A 12901-nucleotide genomic window follows, 5' to 3' on the forward strand; every position below is an offset into this window, starting at 1 on the left:
GTATTTTTGCCTATTTTCTGTCATGTCTTCCTCAAGTGCCCATATGTTAAACATTGCAACATATTTCATGTGTCTCCCATGCTCTTTTCTGTTTTCTAAACATTTTGGTTTTTGTCCTTCACTTTGAATATTTTCTATTGAGCTGTCTTTTTACTTAATAATATTCTTTTGTGCTATGTCCAGTGTGCAGTTAAACAGAGTTAATCTCATTTGTTTGTATTTTTCTGTTTTAGAATTTCAAATTAATTGTAGTTGGAGATACTGGTTAAAATATTCATAGTATTTTTTAAAAATACTGATTAAATATTCATAGTATTTTTAAATTTCCAATATATTTTTTATCCTCTGTTATTTTCATAAAGTTCTAAACAAAAAAAGTACAATCTCTTTTTGAGTTACATGACAGTTAAATTTCTGGATAATTCAGTATGTATTATTACCAGTCAATAAATTCTTTGTGTTTATATGTAAAACAGAGTTAGGATAAATAAACAGATAATCATAAACATTTTTTTCACTGACATGAATGTTTCATAGAACATTGAAATGTTGTGGAAGTGGGACAGTTTTTTGTCTTGCATGACATGAAAGCTAGAATTTATGATCCCTGTCCATTAAATAAAGCCAGTAGTGCCCCAACCTTCAGTCTTCAAAACAAATTCTCAAATGCTTCTTAAGGTGGCATAGCCCCTGTTTAGGAGCCTGCTTTATGTTAAATAGTGAGATTGCATTGCCTGTAATGAAGTCTTTGACTTAGGACCTTGAACAGGCCTGAAAACAGACATTTCAGGATGTGGCTTTGCCTGTTGAATGTGAGTGTCAGAAAGCTCTCCACCATTTTACTGGTTGATCAGTTTAACTAGGGCAACTGCCAAGAGCTTGGCTACAGGAAAAAAGTTGGGGATTGAGGACATGCAGCAGAACTTCAAATGATTTGTACAGTGTTGCATGCTGAAACATGATATCATTGGGCAGGTGAGCTTGGCATTCAGACAGAAATAGAGGGGCCCTTTCAGAGCAAAGGTCTTGACTGAGACATAAGTCTAGAAGGTAAGGTCTCAGATAGTGCCTATTGATAATGGCCATTGAAGGTACAAGACTTTTATTAGACAGAATGTGAGATGCTATGTTCTATATATTTGACTTTTCAGCAGTTGCATCACAAAATACCTAGTGATTATCTAAATTTGGGAACATCCATCCATCCATCCATCCGTCAAAAACATTATAAGTGCCTGCTACATTTTAGTCACTGTGGGAACACAAAGGTACTTATATATAAAGAAATATAGTCTCTACTGTTGTTGGGAAGGGAGGGAGGCAAATAACTAATTATGAAAGATTGATAATGATCAATTGGGGAGGAAGACAAGAAAATAAATAATATTAATATGAGATAATGGTATAGCAATAATTTAATTTCATGTGCAAACATTTGAATGTTTATTTGTTTTGTTTTTTTTTTTTTGTCATTTGCCTTAGGAACATGAAGTCTTTGAGAGCAGAATTTTTAGAGGAAATAATGCAGTTACAAACTTAAACTGTACTAGTCCCCCTAGTATCTGACTTATTTAAAGTGGAAATATGAGGCAGACTTTATATTCATTATAGAACTTTTTCTTTCCTGTGGGTAGCATTTCTAGAAATTTATGAGGATTATTTTGTCATTGGGGTGCTCTTAGGTTGTCCTTTCACTATAACAGGATTGTATTAGTATGAATGGAAGGCTGGGTGTGAAAAATAGAAGAGCTACAGAGCTAAGCCTGTGTTTCCATTGCTTGAGAATTTAGAATATGAAGCACATTCACTGGGCATTTAATTTTATTCTATATTGTGAAGAGATTCTTTTTTGTTTGTTTGTTTTTTGTATACTCTTCTAGGAGTGTAGTTTCCACAGCACTATCTAGTGGAATATTTTGTAAACATTTAAGCTGTGGGAAAGTTAACTCCCCCTTATCTTGGAAACTGGAGATTCCAGGAGGGATTTTCTAAATCTGTAAATGCTACAACTACTCCCTCTGTCACAGAAAGTACCACCATCAACTGGTCAAGGTTGTGGCAAGTGACCAAACTTGTAACTAACATTTATTGAGTGCTTCCTACGTACCTGTCACAGTGCTAATAAGTGTATTAATTTATTTCATCTTTACTGTCACTTTGTTCAAGATCCTACAGCTAGGGAGCAATTGAATTGGCATTTGAATTCAAGTTTACCCAGTCCATATTGGTATTGCTACTTGAGTTAGTGTGGTGTATGACCTTGTGTTCATAGACCAAGGCTATAGGTATAGAAGTAGGTGTGGTTGGAAAAACTAAAAATTCAGAATCAAATGGATACTGGTTCAAATATAGGTACTATCATTTATAATCTTTGGTAATATTACGTAGCTTCTGTGAACTTGGTTTCCTCATCTGTAATGGAGGGGTGATGATATCTATTTCAAAATATTTTAGGAAGAAATATAAAAGATCTGAATGTGCCAAGGAATCTGTAATTTAAAAGGTGCCATTTTTTTCCTTTCTTTTTTTTTTTTTTTTTTTTTTTTTTTTTGTGAAAAACAGAACTCAGAGGAATAAGTCTGGCATTGTGGAAGTGGGGGAAGCTTTGGAGGCAGGAAAATATTGACTTAGGGAGGCAGAGAGGTTCTCCCTGAGGAAGTGGTATTTCAACTGAGACCTGGAGGATATGTGGAAGTTAGATTAAAAGAGTATGTAGGGCAGCTGGGTGGCTCAGTCAATTAAGTGTCCAACCCTTGATTTTGGCTTGGGTCATGATCTCAGGGTTGTGAGATAGAACCCTCTGCCAGGCTCCATGCTGAGTGTGGAGCATGCTTAAGATTCTCTTTCCCTCTACCTCTGCCTCCATCAAAAAAATGAAGGTGGTTAGGAGTGTGCTTAGGAGGCATGGGGAACATTTTAGGCAGGTAAGTCACTTAACCTTATAGTCCTAAGAACAAAACAAAACAAAACAAAAACCTCACAGTCCTTTCCTCTGAAATTTGCAGTACTGCCCTCACGTGCCTCCTCTTGCCCTGTAAAGTGAGAGAATGGAAGTAACCATGATATGAACTGGTAAGACTGCTGTATAATAGAAGACATTCATTGTTATTGATACATGACAATACTGTGGCATGGAAGAAAAGGATGGGTTTGAATCCAGATCCATTCATTACTAGATGTGCTCTGGATGATTCCTTCAGTCTTTCCACACCTTATTTCTTCATTTATAGAATAAATGCTCTTACAACATAAGGCTTTGTTCACAAGATGCTGGGAGGAGCAGTGGGCTGGCATGTGTATGGGGTCCCTCAGAAGTACTGGCACGTGGCAGGAGCTTGTTCCCTTTCCTTCCCCTGCCCTCGCCTGTTACTATAGACATATGTACAAGAACTGGATGTTAACTTGCCATGCTTTCAGTGTCTCTTGTCAGCCAGCTGAACAAATACATTTTTGATTATATGTAGCAGCTATCTTTTCATCTGTGATTCATGCTGTTGTTTCTGTATCCAAGTTGTATTCTTATAGCTGATGCCTTGGGGTTTATCATTTCAAGACAGCAGGAGGAGAAGATCAGGTACAAGCTAGTCACTCCACAATGCTGAAATGGGAAACTACTTAGGTCTTTGGTGTGGAATACAGGAAACTGTGAAGAGGGCTTATATGGAGCAAGCTTTTGAACTGGGTCTCAAACAGGAAGTGATCTGCCATTTTTTCCCTCTTATTTGGCATTAACTTGTGTTTGCTCCTCCTGAAAGGAGAGAATTTAAATATAAGGACTCCTATCTTTTCTTAACAATAAATATCCTCTGCTCCTTTTATTTGGGCTCCTTTTTATTTGGGACTGGATAAGGAGCTTTACATGAATTTAAAATGTGACTGAATGAAAAAGGTATTGTTTATCTAAGCTGTCTGTGGAAGGGCACTTGGGGAAAAGAATTGAACTCTAAAATAACCTTGTGAAAGTTATTGATTTGCTTCTTTATGGTTCCTTGACAAACAAGAACATTACCATGCCTGCACTGGAGCTGGGTCAAAGAACCCTTTTTTATAGATTATCTTTTCTGAAAACCAGACTTGTCAGAAAAATAAACATCCAGAAATGAAGATATGAGACCCAATTGAATATTGTGTCCCATTTTTCTTTGAAGGACAAGTAGGGAACACAGTTAATTTTTAAAAATCTTAGCGCAAGAAGGTTTAGGAATAACTCAAGAAGTTTAGAAAAATAGCTCACTGTTATATATTTGGTAGGTAGTTTGATTTTAACTCCACTTCCCCCATGTCAGTTTAGCTCCAAAGCCCAGATTCTGTTTACCTATGGTCAACAGGAAAAGGGACACATTGTTTTGTTTTGTTTTGTTCTTGTACCTTATATTTTAAAAGTTACTTTAAAAGGTCACGTAAGTTTCGCCTACTATGTGTGAATACTGTTCTAGACATTAGGGACACAGCAGTGTACAAAACAAAATTCTTGCTCTCTTAGGGCAATGTTCTAATGAGGAAAACAGAGACCATTCATAAACAACTGTATAATGTTAAGTGGTGACTTCTAGGAAGAAACCCAAATAAAGGAATAGATAGATGCAAAATACTCTCTCAAGAGGTGGTGTTTGAACAGCCACTTGAATGAAATGAAAGAATAAGCCAGCCATGGTGATGTTTGGGGGAAGAGCACCCCAAATAGAGGGAATGGCATGTTTTAAGGCCCTGAGTTAAGAACATACTTGGTAGTTCCAGGAACAGCAAAGAAAACCAGTGTTGCCAGAGTCTGGTTAAAAAAAAAAAAAAAGGTTTGTAACAAAGGGTAGAAAATGAGGTCAGAGAGAGAAATAAGTTGCCACTTGAACTTTTTAAACAGGAGAGAAGCATGACCAAGTGCCATCAAACTATGACAGCCCTATCCTGAAGCCCATCTGCATTCTGGAACCCCACATTGGAGCCTGGCTTGCTTTAAGTTACAAGCCATGTTCCCCACAAGGTGCTTGGAGAGACTATTTATTTATTTATTTATTTATTTTATATATAAATTTATTTTTTATTGGTGTTCAATTTGCCAACATACAGAATAACACCCAGTGTTCATCCCATCAAGTGCCCCCCTCAGTGCCCGTCACCCAGTCACCCCCACCCCCCACCCACCTCCCTTTCTACCACCCCTAGTTTGTTTCCCAGAGTTAGGAGTCTCTTATGTTCTGTCTCCCTTTCTGATATTTCCCACTCATTTTTTTCTCCTTTCCCCTTTATTCCCTTTCACTATTTTTTATATTCCCCAAATGAATGAGACCATATAATGTTTGTCCTTTGGAGAGACTTTTTAGTACCCACTTCCTCGAAGGTGGTTCCAGCAGCTCTCATTTGTCAGCCCCAAACTTGGACCCTTACCACACAATCTTCAGTTGCGTCCTCCCATTTGACTCTAGGAAGCTTTGAATCTACCAAGGCTGGACATAAGAAAAGAAGAATCAATTCTTGATGCCAAGAAGATCTATCGGAATTAGGAAAACAAACTCAAAAAAGAAGACTGTTGTGTTGTCTTCCAGGATACGAGAGCACAGGGACCCAATGCCCAAGTTTCCCATAACTATCCCCACGCTAAGGAAGCTAGAGGTCCTGGCCTGCATCTCCCTATCTGGGAGGTTCTCATCAACTCTGTATCTAAGCACTGAGTTACCTAGATGGCTTTGAGAAGCTGAGATTTTTGTGAAAACACTTCATTTAAAGAAATATGTTTCATGGAATAAATGAATAAATATGCATGCCTATTATACTGGCCAAGCTTTTTAAGAAAATATTAATATGCTATAAGAAATTATGTAAGATACACTTTTATTATTGAAAAATATAGAAACTGAATAAGGATAAAGGAAAAAAAAACAAAAATCACCTACAATCCATACTCAGGAATGACCATCCTTCACTTACTAGTTTATATAATTCTGTACTTTGTTTCCTTGCACATAAATACATTTTGATGATAAAAATGGCATTATATTCTACATATTATTTTGTAACTTGAAAGCACAGATGGGTGAGCTTTATTTCTTTTTTCTCATTTTTGACATTAGAAACCAAGGGAATTTAAGATGAGATGAATTAATCAATAATTGAAGTAGGGTTATTATACCACACAAATTGAAGAAAATTTATGTTGGCAGTTGATATACTGCTCTTACAGAATACTGTAAATAGTTTTCCCCCAGAAATTTGAGTGCGGGATATATTCATTGTTTATTTTTAGCACTAATCAAATGTTCAATAAATACTTAACCAAGTGAAATAAGGTTTTTTTCCTTGAATTACTTGGCTATTACTTTAAGATATTTGGAGATGGAGGCACTATATTATCTGCAAGAGCATTTGATTCACATATTACTAAAATATTAAAAGCTGTATTAAAAGATTATATTTTGATTGCTTTGTCATAATCTAATCCTTTAATCTATATTCTAAGGAGAAAGTATTTTAAGACCTCCTTTTTGCAGAGTGTTAGATTGGAAGAGAGGATTATAAAGCAACAGAATTGCAATAGTAACATGGAAGATCTGTAAAATTTACTTTACAATGTTATTTCTTTGGACTTTATGGCTTTATCCAAAGTTTCAGCTATTGAGGAACTCTAGTATCCCCACCTTCATGAAGCAATTTTATGGAAGCATAGAAATTGATTCATAAAGTTTTAGACCTGAAAAATATATGGCCATCTATCCTATCCAGGCCTTGGTAAAGGGCTCATTTTATTTAAAATTAGCCATAAATTACTTATTCTATGAGGACATCAATATAAGGAAGTTTTTGACAAGTCTGATGACCAGGTGAAGAAAAATGTTTTCAAACATAGTTTGATTCCAGTGAAGTAATAACCTTCAACATATTGGGGATTTTGTAGTGCTATCACTTAAACATTGTTTTTATCCAGATCTTGTATCCTAACTAGAATATCTCAATTTGCCTGGATAGATATTTTCTTGAGGGTTAGCAAGTTCTCAGGGTTGTTCATTAAATTAATTCAGCTAGCCCTCAGGAACCATGCTCAGGGAAGGGGATACATAGAGAGAAATAAAATGAGACCTTCTTTTTTAGAGTCATAGTCTGGTGGGAAGACAAATATACAAAACAGAGTCAGGAAGGCCTTTTGGGCCCAGATAAACTTAACTTTGAATAGCATAAAGAAAAATTGTGCTTCTATGAGTGAAAGTAAAAGATGATTCCATGTTTTTAGAAGATCCTGTTTAGAGTTCAACAAGCCAAGTCTACTCAGTCAGTAGACTTGAGCTGCTGACAAGCATAATGGACTGTTTTGGAGTTTGGAATCACTGAGACAAGAATTGAGGTGCAGAGAAGTTGGCTCCTGATCTAAGAATGCCACATCTGGAGGGGTGTGTGTGTGACTGCCCCTTAGAGCCGTGGCAAACTGAAGACAGTCTGTGGAGCTGGTATGGCCATCCTGTGTCCCAAATGAAAGGAAGACATGGATTCCTGGTTATGCCAGCTCAGTGAGACAGAGACTTCCATTTTCCCAAGAGTAGTGTTGAGAATGCAACCTGTGGATTCATTATTCCCTTCTACTGCAAGTCCTGAATCCTTTCAATGAGTGCTAAGGTCCGAGTGAAATTATTATAGTGAAATAATAATATAGTAATAATTTCATCATAATAATTTCACTCTGTTTTACATGTGTAGGCTGGCATAGGAAGGTGAGAAAGTCAGGTACTTTGAGAACTGTTTTCACTCTGAGAAAAGGAAATGTTTAGGAGATATTTGCTAAAATGATCATGCCATCTTAGAAAGCATTTGGATTAAAAATAAATTATACTGAATGGGCCCTTAGTAAGTTCCCAGTGCTATTCAGATTTCTTTAAACACATCATCTCACTTGATCCTTTCCACAGTCCTAGGAATTAAGTACTTTATCATCCTTACTTTACAGGTGAGAAACCCAGGGCACAGATAACCTTAATTTGATAACAGACTTACCATTCTGAATGAGGACACCAGGATTCAAGCCCAGGCAGCCCGGCTCCAGAGCCTGAGTACTCAGGTCTCTTAAAGCTCTGTGAACTTGAGCAAGTTGCTCAATCTCCCATCACTTGTTTCCTCATCTGTAAAATAGGAATAGTCATAATTGTAGTGCCAGATCCATAGAGGTGTCACACATGTGCTTGTTCAGTTACTTCCCTCTCTGCTGGGCCCAGCTCTCTAGAATGATGGCAGAAGTCAGGAAAACAAACTAGGCCAGCCTCCTCCAGTACCACAAATGTCTCCTGTATCAGTGCTTCCTGCTCTAAGAGTCAGCATAAGATATTAAGTGGTAGCCACTGGCTTCATGAAGTTGTCATTTTTATTTAATCTGTATCCTGAAACTGATACTATGTTCTTGAAATCAGTGGGGAACATATATTACCTCCTGGTTGAGAATGAAATGTGTTTTTCTTCACCTACCTGTCATTGCTCTTTCGCTTAGGAGGAGACTGTAGTCGGCACACTATTGCCAATTTCAGAGAATGTGTTATAATATATATATAAAAAAAAAAAGAAATTCAGAGATATTTCGCATCAGATTCTAGTACTCATTTGCTCTGGCTCAGAGTTTTTGTGAATTAACCAGTGGGCATGTAATCTCACTTTAGATACATTTTGTGTTTTTAAGAAACACAGAGGTTATACATTTAACATTTCTCAGTCTGAAAGGATGACCTCATTTGTGCTTGGAAATGTTGTCACATCCCTGTAATTCTGTACTAGTGTTGGTATGTCAGACATGGTCTTTCAGAGAAACAGAACCAAAAGGAGACATATGTGTAACTTTATAGATATGTGTATTTAAAGAGATTTATTTTAAGGAATTGGCTCATGCACTTGTGGGGACTGGCAAGTCCAAAATCTGTAGGGCAGGCCAGCAGGCTGGAAATTTAAACAAGAGTTAAAAGTTGCAGTATGAGTGTGAAATTTTGAAATTTGCAGGGCAGGCTGGTGGCCTGGAAACTCAGGCAGAAATTCCATGTTACAGTCTTGAGGCTGAATTCCTTCCTCTCTAAGAAACTTCAATTTTGCTCTAAAGACCTTCAACTGATGGGATGAGGCTCATCATGTTATACAGGATAATCTCCTTTACTTTAATCAACTGACTGTAAATGTTAATCACACCTAGAGACTATCTTCACAGCAACACATAGGCCTGTGTTTGACCAAACAGCCAGGCACCATAGCCCAGGCAAGTTGACAGGTAACATTAACTGTCACACTTGGTTTCTGCCTTTTTGTGGGGAAGTCTCAGCTCATCCCAGTTCAAGTCCAAGGCCCTCATGTTCATGATCCATAATAATGTGTGAGAGTCTGATGGATTGTGCTCATACGCCTGCTTCATTTGTACCCCAATATGTTTAGCATACAGCTGGGAATATAATGGTCACTAATAAGAGCTAGAAAGTGAAATCGAAAGTGCTGATATTAATTAGTGGCAAATGCTGCTTTTAGAATGCTGGTCCAAGTGTCATTTTCCTTTAAACATGCTCCAGTGGTTTCTTTTGGTTAACAGCAAAGAGAAACTTCAAGTCCGGGAGCAGCCTGTCCTCCTGAGGTTTCAGGCTGATCGATGGTTTTTACTCTGGGTATCGACAGCTCTCTGCTGCATGCCCTTGTTTTTGGCTACGTGGGCTGACTGTGATGAAATGGATTATACAGCTTTTACTGCCTCTTGGGGTCTAATCAGTGCCCAGTAAGCGCTGTGTGTGCCTGTGACTTTCCTTTGCCTTTTAATTGTTAAGGCTCTGGGGCTGTTGTCGGTGCTGCTTCTCTGTATTCGTACCTTGACTGATCAGTTTTTAACTCAGAGCTTATGCTTCCTTGCAGGATGCCACAACTTGGAAGCCTGATTCATGCCAGAACTGCCGTTGCCATGGCAACATCGTTATCTGCAAACCTGCTGTTTGCAGAAACCCTCAGTGTGTCTTTGAGAAGGTATGGCATCCTAATTATATCCTGCATATACTGGTAAAGTCAGAGAAGTTTCGGGTTTTTGCATCTCTTCAGTCATTTGGTTCTGCCATTTATCCCAATCTCTGATTGGAAGCCTTATGAAATGCAGGAGAGAATTTTAACATATCGCATTTAAGGATGTTTCTGTTTATTGAGAATTTATTCTGAACTGGGCACTCAGTTAAAGGTTTGTAGATGTTATCCCACTTAATATCATGTAGGGTAGGTATCTTTCTCTCCACTTTACAGATGAAGCAATGAAGCCTGGAGATTTTAAGCAACTTAACCACAATTATGCAGTCAATAAGCTGCTGCCCAGAGGTTTTCCTGGGGCTGACAGACGCTAAAGCTACTGATAAGCACCATAACATTTACAAGCCACTGAATGGATTGAAAGTCAGCATTGACTTCTTGAAGATAGCTTTTCTATAAACATTATTTGTCCTGCCACCGACTGTATTTGTGATGCCATTGAGCCCCCTAGGAACATCGGGGAGAGGGTTTGACTCCATGAATCTCCTGGTTGAACAAATACATGAGGGATATTTCTTCCTTTCCACTTTGTTAAAGATTTTCAGTTTTTTTTCTGACTATACAACTAACTCTGTTAGAATATTTTTTTCCAGGTGCTTTTTTCTTTTTAAAGTGAATCTTAAAAAAAAAAACAGCTTAAGTTTCAAATTTGAACATTTGAAACTTTCTGGAGAAGACTAAATTATTTTCTTTAAAAATATTCTGTCAATTTTACAAGCACGGTTTATTTTTTGAGTTTTATCCCTCCCTCCATAATAATTAATCTTGAGACGTTATGCCATCTGGTGCTAGTAAGTTTCTGTTTATTTCTTTCTTCTTTTTTTTTTTTTTTTTAGTTTCTGTTTATTTCTAACATTGGAGTGAAGAAGGTTCTGTATACCTTTCAGTAGGTCCCTCAATTTCTTCATGGGTATATTTCTGAGAAGCTGAGTATACATCCAGCATTGGTAAATTTAATAATATTTTGTTGTATATTGTGGGGTTTTCTATTTTGTGGAGCACATACTCCTAAAAGCTCTCTACTTAGCTTGTTGAGTAATTCATGTCACAATCTGAGCTGCTCACATAAGGGCCATGAAGACATACCCTTTTCCTCTTCACATGAATAACTGTAGTATCATGTAAGAATAAGAATCCTTGCATTAAATGTTAGAAAGATATTGATGATTGTATTGCTGAAAATGGTATGTGTTCTATACCAAGGGTCAGCAGACTAAATCTGGCCTGCCACTTGTTTTTGTATGACCTATGAACAAAGAATAGTTTTTACATTTTTAAAAGGTTAGAAAAAGAACAATATTTCATATAAAAATTATATCAAATTGGGATCCCTGGGTGGCGCAGCGGTTTGGTGCCTGCCTTTGGCCCGGGGCGTGATCCCGGAGACCCGGGATCGAATCCCACGTCAGGCTCCCGGTGCATGGAGCCTGCTTCTCCCTCTGCCTGTGTCTCTGCCTCTCTCTCTCTGTGTGACTATCATAAATAAATAAAAATTAAAAAAAAAATAAAAAAAAAATAAAAACTATATCAAATTAAGTGTTCGTAAATAAAGTTTTATTGAAACACAGGCATACTCATTTGTGTGTTGTCTGTGGCTGCTTTTATGCTATAAAGACAAAGTTGTGTAGCTGTGATGTATACCAAATGTGGCTCCCAAAGGCTAAAATATTTATTATCTGGCCCTTTACAGAAAGTGAGTTTCTGACCCTTGCTCTATACGAAACATGATGTTGTCCCTTCCTCATCTGTTTTTTTAATTTTTCTCATCTCTGTAAATGGCAACTCCTTTTTTCCAGTTGCTTAGGCCAGAACACTTAGCATCATCCTTGACCCTCAACTCTTCCACATCTCACATCCAGTGCATTAGCAAACACCCAGCTCTTCCTTCATAAAACCATAGGTACCAAATGCAATTTCCCTGCTTTTAACTCTAGTCCCACCTATTATCATTTTTTTTGTATGTATTCTCATTGTAGCCTCTTAGCTTGTTTTACTGTTTCCGTGCTTGCCTTTTTCATTGTCATCTTGATATAGCAGTCAGGGTGATACTATTAAAATTTAAGTCAGATCATTTTGGTTCTCTCTTAAACCCCTCTAGTGGCTTCCAATGGCTTCTCACTCAGAGTAACCACTTATAATGTCTTGTTAAAGTGCTATTATACCCCTGTAATTAATATGCTGTTCTTTCCCTTGTTCACTCTGCTTCAGACACCAAGCCTACTTGGTGTTCCCTAGAGATGCCAGGCACACTTCTGCCATTAGGGTCTTTGCACCCTGCCTTTCCCTCTGAAATGGTTTTTTCTTCAGATACAGATATATACGTGACTTGATCCTTAACTTCTTTAAAGTCTTGCCTGAACGCCACTTTATTTAAAATTGTAAATCCCTACCCTACTACATATTTCCTGTCCTTCCTCCATGCTTTATTTCTCTTCCTGGCACTAATATCAGATATACTATATATTTTACTGATATTTCTTGTTTACTGTCTCCTTAATTGACTGTATATCCTCAGCCCCTACAATAGCACCTGACACATGGTAGGCACTCAATAAATATTTTTTAACCAATTGAATGAATGAATGAGAGAAGAGGCTAGAGAGTTGGTAAGTTCAAAGTTATGGAAAGCCTTGTACTATGCTGTACTATGGAACTTGGGCTTTTATTTTGGAGATAATAAATAGTAATAGAATAGTAATGAGGATTTTAGACATATGAGTGGAATGGCCAGCTTTTATTTTAGAAAGATCTCTGGGGATCCCTGGGTGGCTCAGCAGTTTGGCGCCTGCCTTTGGCCCAGGGCGCGATCCTGGAGTCCTGGGATTGAGTCCCGTGTCGGGCTCCTGGCACGGAGCCTGCTTCTCCCTCTACCTGTGTCTCTGCCTCTCTCTGT

General features: G+C 37.7%; 1 protein-coding gene across 2 annotated transcripts in view; it reads left to right on the forward strand.

Moving 5' to 3' along the window:
- The window catches only part of FRAS1 (Fraser extracellular matrix complex subunit 1), a 429868-nt gene that overhangs the window by 138249 nt on the left and 278718 nt on the right, over positions 1 to 12901 (forward strand). For both annotated transcript variants that reach the window (XR_005988333.1, XM_041758154.1), the window contains exon 3: positions 9850 to 9957. Coding sequence is in view for 1 of the 2 variants with exons in the window: in XM_041758154.1 (XP_041614088.1) it covers positions 9850 to 9957 (108 nt within the window). In the remaining variant the exon portion in view is untranslated. The remainder of the gene's footprint in view (positions 1 to 9849; positions 9958 to 12901) is intronic.

Source organism: Vulpes lagopus, chromosome 6 (genome assembly GCF_018345385.1).
Source record: "Vulpes lagopus strain Blue_001 chromosome 6, ASM1834538v1, whole genome shotgun sequence".
NCBI lineage: Eukaryota > Metazoa > Chordata > Mammalia > Carnivora > Canidae > Vulpes > Vulpes lagopus.